This window comes from Caretta caretta, chromosome 1, assembly GCF_965140235.1.
Source record: "Caretta caretta isolate rCarCar2 chromosome 1, rCarCar1.hap1, whole genome shotgun sequence".
Taxonomy (NCBI): domain Eukaryota; kingdom Metazoa; phylum Chordata; order Testudines; family Cheloniidae; genus Caretta; species Caretta caretta.
In genome coordinates this window covers 270,017,226-270,035,397 of record NC_134206.1, presented here as the reverse complement: position 1 = coordinate 270,035,397, position 18,172 = coordinate 270,017,226, and the positions used below count along the sequence as shown (strand labels likewise).

General features: G+C 42.6%; 1 protein-coding gene across 2 annotated transcripts in view; it reads left to right on the top strand.

Annotated features, from left to right (window-relative positions):
* The window catches only part of ELK3 (ETS transcription factor ELK3), a 67,426-nt gene extending 49,733 nt beyond the window's left edge, over positions 1 to 17,693 (top strand). For both annotated transcript variants that reach the window (XM_048835538.2, XM_048835539.2), the window contains 2 exons: positions 4,043 to 4,165; positions 8,830 to 17,693. In XM_048835538.2, coding sequence (XP_048691495.1) covers positions 4,043 to 4,165; positions 8,830 to 8,928 — 222 coding nt within the window. In that variant the 3' untranslated portion in view covers positions 8,929 to 17,693. The remainder of the gene's footprint in view (positions 1 to 4,042; positions 4,166 to 8,829) is intronic.
* The last annotated feature ends 479 nt before the right edge of the window (positions 17,694 to 18,172 follow it).

Below are 18,172 nucleotides of genomic sequence, written 5' to 3'. Positions count from 1 at the left end.
ATGATTAGGGATCAGACCTCGGGACACAATTCTGAATAAGCCCCTCCTCCTGCCTTTTGCTCTTTATTTCTTCCCAAAGAACCTTCTTAAAAAGCTGTTGGGTCATTGGGTATTCATAGTCATCTGGATCATGAGAGCTGCTAATATACTTTTTTAAGACGGTTCTCTGGGAAGAAGTAAAAGCAGATGTGGGGTTTATTCAGAACAGTGTCCCAAGACCTCACAGCTAGCTCAGCCTGCGTAATACTGTGTGCTTTGCTGAACTGTGTTGGTTCTGGCTGCAGAGATGGTTGGTTTCAAGACAATGGCCTTTAACTTACATAGATCTCCAACCGTTTATCCTGATCTAGTTCAATTACATCGTTTGCCATATCTCCTGAATTCCCATGGATACACTCCAGGAGGGTGGCTATCAGATAGTAACACAGCCTGGGAACAGCACCACTCACGCTGGCATCTGAAACAACCCAACATGTACATGATTATTAGCTGTTCTTAAAAAGATAGAAATGTTTAGTTTGAGAGTGGACAGAGTTACTTTTAAGGGGCAAACCCTGCTGCCCCCTTCCCCATAGACATAAGGGCCGCGGGCACAGTGAGGCTGGCGTGGTGTTGCATGGGGAGATGGGAGTGCAGGATTTGGGGGGCATGCTTGGTGAGCCTGGACCTCTTACATTCTGCACAGCCTACTCCACAAGGGCTTTCCGCATGTTACTTGGGATGAGGGGAGGAAATCAGCATGGGGGAGGGGAGGGAGTTGGCAAATATGTGGCTGTGAGGGAGAGCATAGTGGCTTTGGAGGCTACTGCATCCTTGAGAGAGGGCGCGTCCATATACATTTTGGCCTTGTCAACACTGTTGGATCCATGCTAGTAGCAACAGCACCTAGCAACCTGCTATTAGTAAGATCCGGTGTGGCTTACTCCATTTCTTTAACCTGCTCTCCTGTTACCAACCCTGGGGTTTCTTGCCTGCTCTTTTCCTCTAGCACCTTTCCATCCAATCACTCCATCCTTTTTCTCTTCCTCTTCCTCACTGTTCTCAATATTTCACTCTCACCTGCTTTCCTTCCTCACAGGACTCGATTGCTCTGGTATCCCGGTCTTCAAAAAAAACCATTGTCCCCACTTGTCTATCCAGTGGCAACCCTCAACTCCCTTCTTACCTTCACCCCTAAATGTATTCGCAAAAAGAAAAGGAGTACTTGTGGCATCTTAGAGACTAACCAATTTATTTGAGCATAAGCTTTCGTGAGCTACAGCTCACTTCATCGGATGCATGTCACCTGCAATCCTGTCCTCCAAATTCCTCTGCTTTGCTCTGCTGCAACTACTCTTCCCAGGGCCAGATCTCCCTCTCTCCACTGTGTATTCCTGCTCCTTGACTTCCCTGCTGCGTTGGAAGCCATCGATCAGACTCTCCTCTAAATCTTGCCCACCCTTGTTTTCATCATGAAGCTCTCGCATGGTTCTCCGCCTGCATTTCTGGCCATTCCTTTATCATCTCTTTTAGTGGGTCATTGTCCTCCCTACACCCACTGTTTATGGGTTCTGCAGGGTTCCATCCTTTGCCCCATCTCGTCTTGATTTACAGCCTTTCCCTTGGGTGGTCTCATCTGCTCGCACAGCATAAGCTACCATTTTTACATCTACAATGACTGGTAACTCTACCTTCCAACTCCTTACCGACCTGTCTGCCTCCCTCCCACCAATCCTGCACATGAGCCTCTCTCTCCGACATCTCATCCTAGATGTCTTGACATAAGCTTAAACTTGACATGGCCAAAACTGAACTTCTGTCTCCACCCCTCATCGCCTTCCCACTCCCTCATCTGCTTTGTCCTTCTTGACATCACTACTGAGATTCTCACTGGCGTGCAGGCACCATAATTGGGGGTCATCTTTGACTCTTTCCATTTCCTGGCCTGACCCGTCCAAGCTGTGTCCAAATCCTGCTGCTGCTTCCTCCATAACATTTCCAAAACCTGACCTCTCCTTTGTTCACACTGTTACAGTTCTTACCCCTGCCCCTCCCTTTACTTCACAACACAAGCACTATACTCTCCTCCCACTTTGGCCCTCCCAACACCCCTCTCCAATTCGGACACACACAGCTGCTAAGATCACCTCGGTTTTGATTCCCAGTTTTACATTGCATCCAAAGTCAGGCGTCTTGCCATCCATCTCCTTTCAAGCCCTTCACAAGTTCGCCACTCCCATCTCATCTGCTTTTCTCTCTTATGTAGCCCCCTTGCTCTGCCAATGAGGCTGGCCTTCAACTTCCATTTGTCCGTTTCTCCCACAAACATCTCTGTGCTTTCCTCCGTGCTAACCCTTATGCATGAAGCACCTGCTCCTTCAAAGTCTTTCCACAAGCTCCACTTCACGTGAGAAATCAGCCACTGAATAGAAATTAGACTTTTTCGTTTTTTAAAGACCCACCTTTGCAATAGGGTGTGGCTCTCAGGTTGTGTGCATTGCTAGCCTAGGTCACGGTGTGATCTCCTGCCCCACTCTACCCTTCCCAGCTTCTGTTTGCTAAACGAACCTCTTGTTTCGACTTCGATTGCAGGTATGTCAGGGCAGGTGTGAGTCTTCCTGTGGATTTGTACAGCACCTGGCTCAATGGAGCTCTAATCCTCACAGGCCCCTTAGGTATCTTCACAATACGAATAGATCATCATTTGGATTTTAGAATTCCTTAACTTCTGGTCTCTCTCTGTCTAGTCTTTACTGTGCCATTAGCTGTGGTGTCTGAGCAACATAATGTGTGCTCGTGCACATGCAAAGACAGATGTGACAGTAAACAGTTTGAACAAACTCAAATGAGACCCTTTATGGGGGCAAAGTGTATACCCTTGGCCATAGGGGAGGCGAATAGAGAGCAGGAGCTCAGCCACAACAGTATGAGACACGTAGGATTATGTGAGTTGACTGACTGGGGGGGACATTAATTCCCCCCAAGGAGTCATGAGATTCTTCTCCTTCCCCCAAAGGTTTTAAATACAGCCAGCCCCCCATTCAGCAAAACATTTTCCTGTTCAGCAAAGTGCAGGCTCAATTTTAAGCATGTGCTCATGTTCCATTAAAGTCAATGAGATTAAGCACGTGCTTAAATCTGTTCCTGAAAAGGGGTGATTTGCTAATATGGGCCCTGGGGTTTGAGAAAGATTAGCTCAGGTATTTCAAACCCTTGTGTTCAAAGCTTATCACAGCACTTGTGTCACTTTCTTATTCGGAATTCTAGAAGTTATTTTGGATACAGAATGGCGCGTGTGATTTTAGACTCTTTTTCTTTAAACACAGAAATTTGCTTGCCAGATGCTTTTTTATTGTGTCCAGCCTGCAATTCCACTTTGAAAACACTATGAGAAAACTCACAGCTCTGTACCCGAGTCATGACCCTGCAAATAGCAATCTGTGAGCACAGAAAATCCACAGATTCTTAGTTCTATGGATTTAGATTCTTAGCATAGAATTAGTTGCATTCTCTGGAGCCTTAGCTGTCACTCTGGTTGTAAACCCACCCTTCACTGCAGAAACCAATACAATGCCACTTTGTTAAGCCTTCTTTCAAACAGAGTGAAAGAGAAGCGCCAGTTAGGGGAGTGAGCTTCAAAGCCTAGCTGTGGATCATTTGACTCCAAACGCTATTGGGTTAATAGTCCAAAAGATCTAGCCAGGGCGAGTAACTGTTAGTCTACAAAAAAACAAACATTATTCTGACAGAGCTTAGAGTTTTACATTTATAGGCAGTGTCTAAAATGAGATATGCATGGTATTGTAACACTGTGATACTGATATGCATCAAATCATGTGGTTCTGATTTGAATCTTCTTAAACAAACCTGAATGGCAATAAAATCACTTTGAAAAGGAGATCATTTTATAGCATGGGATATTAAATTACTGTTCTGAAAGGGTCAGTAGACTGGGGGGGAGGAGGGGACCTGAGAACTGTTGCAAAATGTTGATGGAGCTGTAACAGTCCAGCCTATATTGTCTTCTGCCTCAAGGCACACATTTGGTATTTTTGTCTTCCAGACCCCAAATGGATTACTGTTGACCCCAAGTCCACTGCTGTCTAGCATTCACTTCTGGAGCAGCCTTAGTCCTGTAGCTCCTTTGAGTCCTGCCAGGCTGCAAGGGCCAAACACCTTGTTCCAGGTAGGTTTTTCTTGTGGACACATTTCATTTCTAAAGGTGGCTTTCTTTGATGCACGTACTGATGTTACCCTGCTGTCTTTTCAGTACGTGCACCAAAAAAAGCCACCGAAGGAGACTGCAGAGTAAAGAGACTGCCTTGCAGCTGTTGAAGGTGGGAGGGAAAGCAATGGAAAAGGCTTTGGAAAAAATCATGGAAACCAAGGCCTAGCCTTGTACAGAAGGTAGTAATTGATCCTTCTATTATGTGAAGGCGCCTGTCACTGAGGAGTTGTGGGTAATGCATGGGCCTTTTACTCAGAAGATCTGGGCTCAGTTCCCAGCTCTGCTACAGATTTCATGTGTGTCCTTGGACAAGTCACTTAATCCCTCTTTGCCAGAGTTTCTCATCTGTGAAATGGGGATAACAGCACTTCTCTGCAGCATAGGGTGTTGTGAGAATAAATTTTCGAGAGCAAATTGGATTGCATAGTGAAGAGCACCACACAAAACCCAGTAAAGACATGAATAAATCACTGTGGAATATAAGCCATCCAAAGCCCCAGTGTCCATCCAGAAACTGGAAAGAGGATGGGGCTATCAGCTCCTCCACACGCCGGCCAACTGGAGCTGTTGCCAATCAGCTGATTCAATAGGGCACAGGAAAAAAAATACGTATCAGCTAATTGGCAGGAAGAAAGCTGGTGAGTCATAGAGCAGCTAAAGAACGCAAGGAAAAGCCCTGGAATGAAATCCCACAAGTGCCGGGGCAGACCAGCACTGACACAGTGTGTGGAAGTTGGGGAACAAAGACACCCCAGCCCCTGAACTCAGATGCTGGCGGAAAGGCGGCCATTTTATACAGCAGAGTCACAAGGGCTGGGAGTGATGTGATCACAAATACTCCAGCTCCACACTGGGGTTACAGGTTTCAGAGTAACAGCCGTGTTAGTCTGTATTCGCAAAAAGTAAAGGAGGACTTGTGGCACCTTAGAGACTAACCAATTTATTTGAGCATGAGCTTTCGTGAGCTACAGCTCACTTCATCGGATGCATACCGTGGAAACTGCAGCAGACTTTATATACACACAGAGAATATGAACCAATACCTCCTCCCCCCCCACTGCACTCCTTTCAGTTATAATGTGACTTTACGTACAACAGTTCTAGGGCTCTTTGTTTCACCTCATATAAACTCATTTATTCATATTGTGCTATTATTTTGCACACGATTGGAAACATCCAGACATTTGAGATGGATGCCTCCAAGACTTGCCCTGTAATGAGACTGCACGTGCATCGAACAACCTACAGTGACAACTGGAAGTGAAAGTGGATTTGGCTCTGTCACATCTGATGGACCCAAAAGGCCTTATCTGAATAATACATGGTTCAGAAAAAAGGCCAAGGTGACAAATCTGTAGTGCATAAAGTTTTATTTTACAAACCAAATAGGAAGTGGCAACAGCAGCTGAAATGGAACTAACCCACCGAGTTGGAGTTTTCTTCCCTACAAAAACAGACTTAGCCAAGACAGGGTCACTTGGGGATCTCCTGTCTCACGCACCTGCACATGTAAAACTCTCCCCGGACTAGGGATGCTACATGTATCCCTGCAAGGGCAAACCCACCCTTCAGAATTCTAGCGAACAAATCTAGGAGTCAAGAAAAAAAGAGCTGGCTGCATGCCCGAAGGAAAAGGTGGTCTCATGCGGACACGTTTCTGTTCCCATTGAGGGTTAACTGAACATTCGTTGCTTGCTGAAACACGAAGCGGAAACCCTGAAAGCAGTGGGGGCTGAGGGTAATACATCCTAAAGCTAATTGACTCTCTCTTTCCTTTTCTGGGCCCTTGACTTTAATAGAAGCAGGACTAGACCCCAGTTTCTTTTTTCCAGGTGCGTAGCATCTTCCATAGTAGAGAACAGGCAGGACTTGGCTATAATTAATTAATATTAATATTGCCACAGCGCCCAGAGGCCTCAATCAGGATGGGTCCCAGTTGTACTGTGTGTTGTACAAACACACAAGAAAGAACAGTCTCTGCCCTAAAGAGCTAAGGGGATTTTTTGTTACTGAGGCTACTGTACACAGACAGATCTGGTAGTTCTCGCTGACTAACAGCCCATACTGGGTCACCTCACAGGCCCTCCTTGGGTATGTCTACCACGCCCGCAGCAGCTAGCCTCCCTGCCTGGGTTGACAAACTTGGGCTTGTGGGGCTTTCACTAGCATCCTAAAAACAGCTGTGTAGAGAGTGTTTTGAAAGTGTGGCTTGGGCTGGAGCTTGAGCTCTGAAGCTGAGGCGGGAGAGTGGACTTCAAAGGGCTTCTACAGACCCAGGTTGGGAGGCTTGCTGCCGTAGGCTGTGTAGACATACCCCTTAAGAGCTGGACTGGATTAGGTGGTAACAGGATGGAGTGCTGACTACACCGTGTTGGGTGAAAAGGGAGAAAAGAGGAGGATCTTAGCATTCTTGTTAGACCCCTGCTTCTTCCAGTGTTAACGTACCGTGGCTTTGGGACAGGACAGTCATCCTAGCAGAAGGCTGTTGGATAACGAGGCAGAGAGTGGCACTCCATGTTGAGCGAGAGCGATCAGCACACGCCTCTTCCTGGATGAAGTGCTCTTTATATTTTGTTCTGAAACTAAGCGGCCATTAAGTGCCTCACTAGAACAACACTGGAATACATACACAGCTAAAACAACTCCCACATCCCAGTGTGTGGGGAGAGAATTGTGCCCATTCAGCCTTGGAGAAAATGAAAAGAGCCACTGAAATCTGCAGTTAATTTTGCCTCATTCAGTTTACCTCCATAATTTGGCTTAATTGGAAGATCTTCCTGTGGAAATAATACTAGAATGTAATTAAACTCACTTTAGATTTTCATCATTAGTTTGAAAGTTACTGCATAACTGGGGCAACGAGAGACTTGTACATAACTGGGTTTTATCCTAAAATAAAGCCCCAAGGGAATGCAACCAAACTTCATTGAAATCTCAGCTGCTCAGTGATCCCAGTTAAACTATTGTATTCTCTTGGCTTTGATTATTTATTATCTGTACTACAGTAGCACTGAGAACTCAATCAAGGATCAGGGCCCCATTGTGCGAGGCACTGTACAAACAAGTGGAAAAAAAAACAGTCTTTGCCCCAGAGAGCTCTCCATCTAAGTCTCCATCTCATCCATAAAACACAACAGGTGGAAGAATTGGACAAAAGGGTAGGGGGATGAGGTTACAGTAAAAACAGCACTTTTCCCATAATAATCAGTAGTCTCAGCACCTCACCTGCCTAGTGAGTCTGCCAATTATGATACAAACCATCTCTCTTTTGTTAGTCTTAGAAACCACACGAAGGACATTTTAGGTTACATATCCCTCTTGAAGAGCATACAGTATAAAAACAAGAAACTGGAGGGTTCTTTCCTGTAATCAGTTGAAATCAAACAGGTAAAAGATTTTCCAGGGGCCTGATGGTGATTCTGGTGGCTGGCGGATATAAAGAAAGCCTGCAGGAAACAAACCAGTACTGACACTTGATACAGCCTTCAGCATGGTGCACTGACCCTTACTGCCCAAGGCTGGTCACATGGAGTGGTGCTTTTCAAATTTCAAACTGAGTGATAAAAAGTAAAATCTTTAGCTAAAACCTGGAGCTAGCATAAGAACACAGTGGCAATGAGGATTGCTCTCTCTGTCCTGTAAGGATATTAGAGTATATATTATTTACACACCCACCCCATTTTGGTGTAGCTGTTCAGTTTTAACAAAGTGGCAGTTTTGGACTGGGTCATTCAGTATTTTGGGCCCAATCCTTTAAGGTGCAGCAACCTCAACGCCTGTTGAAATCAATGCGTGTTGAGGGTGCTCAGCACTCCCATTTAAGTAACGCCTCATAGAATCAGGACTAAGTCTGGCGATAAAATAGTCTAATATAATCCTTAGCACATTTTAAAAAACTAATTCTGAGCTTATAATGTAACAGGCTTTTCTTACTTTCCTACCTAGCTCCCTCGCTAGTCTTAGATCTTAAATACCAGTCAATACACATTAAGTGCAAATAAGCTGCAATCAGGGTGCAAGGGTGTACAACCAGTATACTGGGGTATTAGCTTAGTTAATATTCTTTGCACAGCACTTTGAAAATGTGACGTGCTTAATACTTATATCCCTTAGCCACATGACAAAGGGTCCCTTGTAGAGAGCTGACAGATTCTACTGAATACACATACACTTTTTCAACATAATTTTGAAGGCTTATATATTCCCCCCCAGACACACACACGAAACTGTATCCTGAGTTTAGTTTCATTTTTGCAAGAATCTTCATTCCGTATCTCTTTCAGACACCTTAAAAACACAAAGGTGTTAATTAATGTCTTGTAAGATTACAGAACATTCTTCCTTTATGCATAACAATCAACAAATCTTTCATCATACTGCTCAATTTTGTGAGCTGATGACAGTTGTCTTGTAGCATTAGCTAGCTATATTTTCTTGTACATTTAAGAAAAAGAATATCCTTTCATTAATACATTTTACTCATTATTATTTGAATCAAAGCTTGTCATTTAGGAACTACAGCCTTTGAAAGGAAAATCATCTGGGTTCAGTTGCTGGGGCTGAGTGCATATGCAGTAATCTTTTGAGATAATGAATGAATTTTACCTTTTGTCCTCTTGCAGTTTCCAACTCTGCTCAATGGTCACATACCAGTACCAATCCCCAGTTTGGATGGGGCCTCTTCTCCTGTACTGCTTTCTCCAAATGCTCAGAAATCCTGATGATGTCTTATCACGTTAAGGACTCATTAACTGATTTTAATACATTCATTCCCATGGGTTAGTTTTTCCTGTGTCATGAGAAGGACATTGTGAAACCCTCCATTTCTTTGGTTTGCACTTTTCATTACATGGATCTACTTTTATGTTAGCATTTTTAAACTGTGTTTTTATATATATAAAAATCTGTTTTGCATTAAGTGAATTATAATTTTGTTTATCATAGCTCTCAAGTGTTGAACACTGTTGTTGATGAAGTACTTTTCTTAATGGATTTCAACAATGTATCTAATAAGGATGTGAAGCTTTTTTTATCCCTTTTTTCTGCATATTATGCATTGTGCTTGTGTAAAGTATAACCGGCTGTGCCTTCTTTTGCATAATGTTATGCAAATGATTTATATATTTTCTAGTATTAAGATAAAGGTTGAAAGACATAACTAGTATTGAACAGCCCTATGGTAGTATTTCAGTATTTTTTCCACAGATAGGCCATAATGATGCAGTGTATTCATGTAACTTTGTATTAAGTGCTTCCAAATTGTATAAAAAATAGCTGTATGATTTTTCTTTGCTGAATTGAAGGAACATAATAAATGTTATGTCCAGGAAATGCATTTAAGAATAACTAAGCCATAGCTAGACAGATGCTGATGCCCACTTTCCTCTCTGGTGTAACTCCATTGACTTTAACAGTGTTACACCAGGGAGGGATTGGGTCCTAAACATTCATAAAATGTTTTAATGGCATTTTGTAAACATGTCTGCAGAGAAAGAGGACTCACTCAATACCTATTATTTTCATAAATTGCTAATGAATTGTTGGAATAACAGCTGAAAAGATCCATCATGTACTCTCCATCCTCCTGGCTGATGCAGCATTGTTCCCTCTATTGGTTTTCCAACTGCTTTGTCCAGTTGTTACAAATGCCTTTCACTGCTTCCCTTGGAAGAATATTTCAGCTACTTAGCTATCAGAATATGAGGCTTTCTCCAAAGCTGCAGAATTTGTAGAACTTTAAATTAACACCTTGTGCTTGTAAAGAGACCTACCGTATTCATGGGATTGTATACGTGGAAACATCAAGTATTTGAGAACTGTGGATTCAGAAGTGATACTGCATCACTATCTGTATACAACCTAACGATTCATGTATTAAGCACGCACTCTAGCTTGAGGTGGTGGCTTAGTCATCTCAAAGTGTCAGGTTAGAAATACCTAGACTGCGTGGCACCACAGATTCCAATCTTGGCAGGGTTGACACAAACCTTCTGTCTTTTAAGATAGATAAATTGCGTTGAGTGCGGTATCCTGTGTGGATCTTATTATACTTGTAAGAAGCACACAGGATCTTCATAGGGAAGAAGGCAGCAGGATACATTTATTGAGACTACAACAGTTAGAATATGCTTTTCAATCTCGCACACACACACACTCCTGCCAGTTGGTGTTTATAGTTACCAGTCCAGAGTCTGGATCAATCTAGTGGCCAGCCAGACTGGTCACAGAGGGGAGTAAACATTCCAATACACCTCCGAGAGGGTTATCCTGTCCTGGTTCTGATTTAATCAATTGTCCTGTCTTGAGAGGTGCCAGCCTTCACCTCAAGGTTGTCAATTTGCCCTTCCTTCATTATGGATGCGCGTTGAAAAGTCTCTTTACTCCTTTTTCCTTGACCATCTGGCTATAACAATGGCGTTCACACCTTATCTTTTCCTGATGCATACATTCCTCATTCACACAAACAGTCTTTTTACAGAGACCTTTGAGAATACAAACAGTGTCAGTTTACTTTGAATCTCCTTAACACAGACACAATACAAGATCCTGTCTTTTACTTACTAAACCTTCAAACAAAGAAATGTATATTTAACTAGAGTGCCTAATTTGTAATACATATAGGAAACCATAGTAGACATGAAAACTTATCCTAAAACAAAAAGGTGGCTGGTAAAATGAAATCAAGACATACATTAGTACCTCTATTCTTAGAGTACAATTATAAAATCCTGCTCCTACATAGCCCTCTTTTGACCCTTCAAGAACAATTCTTGAGTGGGTCATATCTTATATAATTGTTTCATAGCCACATATTGAGAGGCAATTTGAGCTTGTGGGTTCTAGCTTTGCATACATTTGTTTTATCCAACAGCAGATTCCAAACATCCCAATTAAACAAATCCAATTTAAAACAAAAACAATTAGGGGGTGTAACATTGCAGATAGTATGTCAGTAGTTGTGGGAGACCATCCAGAAAATGTGTCATACCAATGGTAAGCTATTTGTCTTCTGCAGTGGCAATTGTTAACATGTCCCCGTGTAGCGCCCCCTCTCCACCTGATTACCTCCTTTAATGCCAATCCACTTACAGGTCTGGGTTCTTTTGGATCCCGCCACCCACTCAGAGGGGTGTATCTTCTTTTTTTTCCCTATGAAATTATTGGGCGGTGCATCCACCCCCCCTTGCTCCTTCCGGGCAGGGTCCCCTGGGCAGCTTGGGCGGAAAATTCTAACTACAGGGTAATCCCCACTTACTTGCCAGGTAGTTGGAAACTTCCAAGAAATAACACAAACACAATATATTCAACACAATAATTATATTAAACAGGAGACCAATATAACATAACAGGGTAAAACACTATTTTTAGGGTCACTGGTGCCCACACTGCAAATACCTGTGATTTGATGCAGCAAATGTAACATTAGTGTCCCGTTGGTACGTGTACTTTGCTGGGGCCCTTGATGACCTATAACCACAAAATTCTTCTTTGCAGTGATTTAGCAGCCTGGCTGACTGGGTTCACTACAGCCCAAAGGACTCACAAGTGGGAGAAGGTGGTAAATCCCTCCACAGGTGTAATACGCGGCAGGTTGTAAAATCCTCAAACCCTTCCTCCCTGGCTTGAGGACACAGTTCAGGGAGTAGGGGGTCCCCAAAACAAATTCCCTGACTAACTAACTAAAAGATGGTGCACTCACAAACTCCATGTATGATCCTCAGGTTCAAAGATGACTCTGGACTCCTCAGTCACTGCAGAGGGGCTGCTCTCTGCTGGCAGGGATCAGGCTGCATCGGTCCCAGGCTTTCCCCTCACCACAAAGGGGTGCAGGGCTCAAGGTGTAGGTTACACAACTACACTAACATCCAAACTGTAGCCTCCTAGCCCAGCCTCCAGACACACACTCACCAGGCAGCTTCCCTGGCCTAGCAGCCAGAGCAGAGCTGACCATGCGGTGACTGGTCTCACCCAAGGAGCTGGAGGGCGAACTCAGCCTGGCTGGGGAAGTTTCCCAGCAAACTCTACAAATTGGGAATCATCAGTGGGGAAGGAAAAACCCAGCGGAGGAATCTGCTGTCAGGTCCCTAGAGGCCTGTTCTCAGGGGGAACCCTGCATGCAGGCCCAGGACTCACCAGCTCCCAACACAGCCAGTCCTGCCCTTTTCCTGGCTGGCTCCAGACTGGCTCCAAAATGGCTTCTCCCCTTTTCTCAACTCCCTGGGAGGGCCTCTTACTCCTTATTGGTTGCCGGGCAGACTCTGAGTGTGCCTTGGCTTCCCCTCCCTCCCAGGGACAGTGGGCCTCTCCCTGAGCTACCAGCAGACAGGGTCCCAGGAATCTAGGTAATCTCCTTGGGGGTTACACCCGTTTGCATGTATAATATGAATGGTTCGAATTCCCACATTGCCTTTTGTTTGTTCTAGGAACAGTGTTACTTCTTTACCTTTTAACAGGTGATTGGTAACTTTCTGGTTTCAGAGTAACAGCCGTGTTAGTCTGTATTCGCAAAAAGAAAAGGAGGACTTTTGGCACTTTAGAGACTAACCAGTTTATTTGAGCATGAGCTTTTGTGAGCTACAGCTCACTTCTGCCATTCAATGCCAAGATTCCTAGAATCATATCCATGTGAATCTTGGCACTGAATGGCTGAAAGCTACCAATCACCAAGATTGATAGAGAACTTAGCTAAATCAGTGCTCACAGTAAGCAGAGACTTCTTTGGTTGTGGCAAATAGTCAATGTGATTATTGGTAAACACAGTACTTACATTACATATACATTCGTTTACTGGTGGGTTGCTAACACTTGTATCCTCCCAAAACACCTCTTTCCAATAATTAACACGTACACATAGCCCATTATACAGTACTTTGGTCTCGTTATTTAATTTATTCCACATACACAATCCTAGTGAAATGTCTTTTACTACGGGGGAGCAACAGGCAAGGACAAGTACACCCACTTTTGAGGAGTTCACTTTGGTACAACCTCTGGTGTTTAATAGCTTCCCTCCCTCCCCAGCCCACTGGCTCAAGGTCCGGGGTAATCAGAAGGATCCCATGTGCAATATGGGGAGTGGGCTAACTTTCCATATCTTTGCTTCCAGAGCCAGTTGGTGTGTGATTTTAACAACAATTTCCCCAATTAAAAGGTCTGGCCTTACTATGCTAGAAACATACTGCATTCATTTGTACTGATAAGTATCAAACAGTGATTTTTTTCTTTGCTTTAGCAAGTGTATCCAAACCTTAGTGTTTCCTGATATTACCCAAAACATTTTTGTGTTCCAAGGTGGACAAAGCAAGTATCTGCATTTCAGTACATCCCATAGCTATAGCAGTATGGTTTTCACTTCCATTTGTTTCTGTATTAGGTTGTCCTGTAAGACAAAACATAGAACACAAACCACAATTTCTATTGTGACCGTAGATTCATGGTATTCTGGATTGCTCTTCAGGTGGTATCAGCTTTTTGTGATTTTCTGAAAGACAAAAAGAACATGTTTCTACCCCTTTTGGGGTGGCAGATTATTGCTTAAAATATCCCTTTCTTTTACAAATATTCTTGCTGATTGCAGGCAAAACAGAGGAATTACACCCATACTTTCCTGTGTTTTGTTCTATAGGCAGGCCAGGTTTCAATGGCTTCTACCTTTTAAGGGTTATGGGGAAATTATCCCACTGTTTAGTCATTAAATCCATGAGGTGGGGTACCTCAGTTTCCCTTCTTATACAGCAGACCAAGTGTATAATGTTTTTCCTGCTGTGTTAAGCTTTAAGTTTATTTACAGGTAATAGTTGAGAAGCATCGTTACCATATGACCGTAAAGGATTTAAAGAAAATCATACACACTATACTTTGTTACAGGGGTACTTATTAACATTAAATCTATTAAAGGTATCTTGTTATACCATGCCTGCTATTTAGACAATTTGTTTGCTGACCAGGTATGTCCTTTATCTGCATCTCCTTTGTGCTGCTTTCTTTATCAGTTAGGTAATTTGCATTAACACAGACGCTTTCTGGCTTGCTTTTGGATCCAAAGCCATCAGCAGCTCAGAGAGACTGTTTTAAAAGAGACACAATCAACTTTCACCAGTTCTGATTACTTTTAACTCCTGCTTTCAAAACACACAGCAATCTGAAAAAGAAAATCCAACCTATTGTGGCTCCCTTTGGAGCCCTAATAGCATTTTAATTAAGTAGTATGGTATGTTTGCATTTCTTTTACCCCTTCTACAATATACACTGCATGTTTTGGGGCAAATGCACATTCCTTTCATAGTTTAACTTCTATAACATTATTCATATTAATTTTTACATAAGGTGTAACTATTTCTTTTGTGTTTACAGAGTTTTCAAGTACCTTTATTAAAGTGACAGTTTGATTACTCAGAGCCATCTTAAGGCTCAGTGTTTCTAACTTTGCTTCTTTTTGTTTTGTGCACCTCACCCTTGCTGTTGCTTCAGGGGGGCACTGTCTTTTTAAATTTCTTATTCTTTTACTACAGCTCTCATCTGCTATTTTGTTACAAACAAACAAAAAGAATCCAGAATCTTTCCCTGATCTCCTGATTTTGACTGTTCTGCTGCAGCCTCGACTTTGGTCTTTATTTTAAAACATTTTAAATTTTGTAAAGCATTAAGTTACCTCTTAAGTGTTGAATGCCAAATCCCAAAGCCAAACAACACTAATCACCTGTGTCTGGCAAAAAGGTCTGTCAGTTTTGCAACTTTGAATTAAAGAGTCAAATGGATTTTTAGTGGCATTATTAAAAACAGAAGAAAACCAACTGGTCCTTAGAACCTTACCTATTTATACACACACATAGATACATACACATTTTCTTTTCCTTAACATCCCTTCTACACTGCTCAATTTTTACATAGCTGTACATAGATTACATTTCCTTTATACATTTGAGAGCAGCTAAGTTCCAATAGAAACCCCTTATGTTCTTTTAGGAAATTTGACTAAATTGTCCATAGTCAAATCATTTTAATCAGATTCTTTCTTTGCCTGGATTATTTACAGACATTCCTTTGGAAAAGGGCCCATTTTCCCTTCAGAAAACACTTTTCCTTTTTAACATTTTCACAAAGTTTAACTGCTTAATTCCCTCCAGCATTTACAGAGTTAACTTTTTACTCTTTTCTTCTTAAATTACTTATTTTTCAAAGTGACATCTTAATTAACTTAGATTTTGCCATTCTAAGTACTATTTCAGGGATTTGAATTTTTCATGTCTACACTTACTGATTTTCGTTTTTTTTTTTTTTTTTTTCTCGTTGAACCATCCCTTTCCATGGGCACACGCTTTGTTCCATTACCAATTTAGCAAGGAGGGTGGGCTTCTCAACTAGCCCCCACCACTCCTGGTCCCCTTTCTTAAACATTTCTTTCAAAATTGTGAAATCACCACCATATCACTCTCAAAATATACTACACTGCCCAAACATCTGTATCTTTCAGAGTTTGATTTAACAGAGCAAGATCTGTGTAAAATTAAGATCTTATGTTTGCCCGGGCCAGGGCTTACAAGTTCCTTTCTTCACCCTATTGCCCATGCCAGTGCCAGGACTTACGATTTTAACCCACTCTGGGCCAGACGGAGAAACACTAAGTCCCCCTGTGTATTGCTCAGCCTTCTACCACCGAGGGTTCATACACCAAATATAAAAAGTCCTCCCACGGGCACAGTGAGAAACCCTAAGTTCTCCTTTTATGCTCAATCATGCTACGGCGGAGGGTGTATGCACCTATCGTTTTTCTAGTTTTTCTCCAACAGACAGGTCGGAGTGAGGACTCTAATCCTCCCCCTATTGCTCGGCACTTCTAGGACCAGGGGTACACCCACCTCCAATTATTTCCCCCCAGCAGTCCGGGGTGGAGCAAAAGATGCTAAACCTCTCTCCTGTCTCTCAGCCCTTCTACGACCAAGGGTGTGTATACCTCTTAATTATACAAATTCTCAATTCATAAAATACCAACAGTGAATACAATATTAACCACACCTGGTTCCCTTTGTACTGCCCGGTATCTTTGTGACCGGCGGTGTGCACACCTGAATGATCAATCACTTAGCAGTATTGTCAATAATTACAGCGCATATACTCTTCCCCCCTTTCACAATTCTCCACCAAAAATGTTATAAGAAGCACACAGATCTTTATAGGGAAGAAGGCAGCATGCCACATTTATTGAGAATACAATAGTTAGGATATGCTTTTCAATCTCTCTCTCACACACTCTCTCTCTCTCACACACACACACACACAGAGACAGAGAGAGAGAGAGAGAGTGAGAGAGAGAGAGTCCTGCCAGTTGATGTTTATAGTTACCAGTCCAGAGTTTCGATCAATCTAGTGGCCAGCCAGACTGGTCGCAGAGGGGAATAGGGCTCTGTTGGTCGCGATCTGATGCTCCTGGAGTGTGGCAAGACGAACCCAAAGTCCCATGGCCAAGCACCCTGTGCTGATAGTCTTTTTTCTCTATTGAAGTCTATGGATTTTGCTGTGTCAGTTTGTGACCGGTTATTTCTTAATTGGCGTGTCTTTTGATGTAAACATTCCGATACACCTCCGAGGGGGTTATCCTGTCCTGGTTCCGATTTAATCAATTGTCCTGTCTTGAGGGGTGCCAGCCTTCACCTCAGGGTCGTCAATTTGCCCTTCCTTCATTATGGATGCGCGTTGATGATTTTCTGGTGTCGTTAAGTCTCTTTACTCCTTTTTCCTTGACCATCTGGCTATAAAAATGGCGTTCACACCTTATCTTTTCCTGATGCATACATTCCTCATTCACACAAACAGTCTTTTTACAGAGACCTTTGAGAATACAAACAGTGTCAGTTTATTTTGAAACTCCTTAACATAGGCACAATACAAGATCCTGTCTTTTACTTACTAAACCTTAAAACAAAGAAATGTATATTTAACTAGAGTGCCTAATTTGTAATACATATAGGAAACCATAGTAGACATAATAACCTATTCTAAAACAAAAGGGTGACCATAATCAGTCATAAGGATTGTTCTGGTCTGTCCCTGCCTTAACATCAGTACAGACACTGGCGGTCTGTCAGATGCATTCCTACCAATGTCCCAGAGGGTCATTCCTTTCTGCTATTTGAAAGCTGGTAAAATGAAATCAAGACATACATTAGTACCTCTATTCTTATCGTACAATTATAAATCCTGCTTCTACAATCTCTCAGATGAGATCTTTAAAACACAACAAAACAAACCACCAAACGAGGATCCTCTCTGTCATAGCTAGTCAATAAAGTTCCCACTGCCCTTTGTGTGTGAATAGTGGGTTTTGCCCTTGTAACTGGTCAAAACTCCTGTTTCTTGAATTTTATGAAGTGAGCTGTGTGCCAGTTGTCTCCCTGGATGCATTTCAGTGGTGATGCATGTGTTTAGTTGTAAAGTGGTTTGCGATCCTTCAAGATGAAAGGTGCTAAATAAACATTTTATTAGTAAAGTTCTGATATTTAAAGGCCATTTTTGGGGGCGAGGGAGTGTGATGAGAGAAAGCTTCTTCCTGAGGGTCCATGGTCTTGCAACCCAAAATTACTCCTGCATTATATTGACCTGAAGAGTTCTGTGTGGCTCGAAAGCTTGTCTCTTGCATCAACAGAAGTTGGTCCAATAAAAAAAAAAAATTACCTCACCCACCTTTGTCTCTCCTGCATATCATGTAGTCTAAGGGTACATCTACACTAAAAACACTACAGTGGCACAACTGCCCTGCTATAGCATAGACACTTTCTACAGCGACCTAGGGGTTTTTTCCATTCCTGTAGTAAATACACCTCTCTCTAAGAGGCAGTAGCTAGGCTGATACAATGACCTAGCAGTGTCTGTGCCAAGGCTTAGGTCAGCTTAACTACATTGCACAGGGCATGATATTTTTCACAGCCCTGAATGATGTAGTTAAAACAACCCAACTATGTAGCTTAG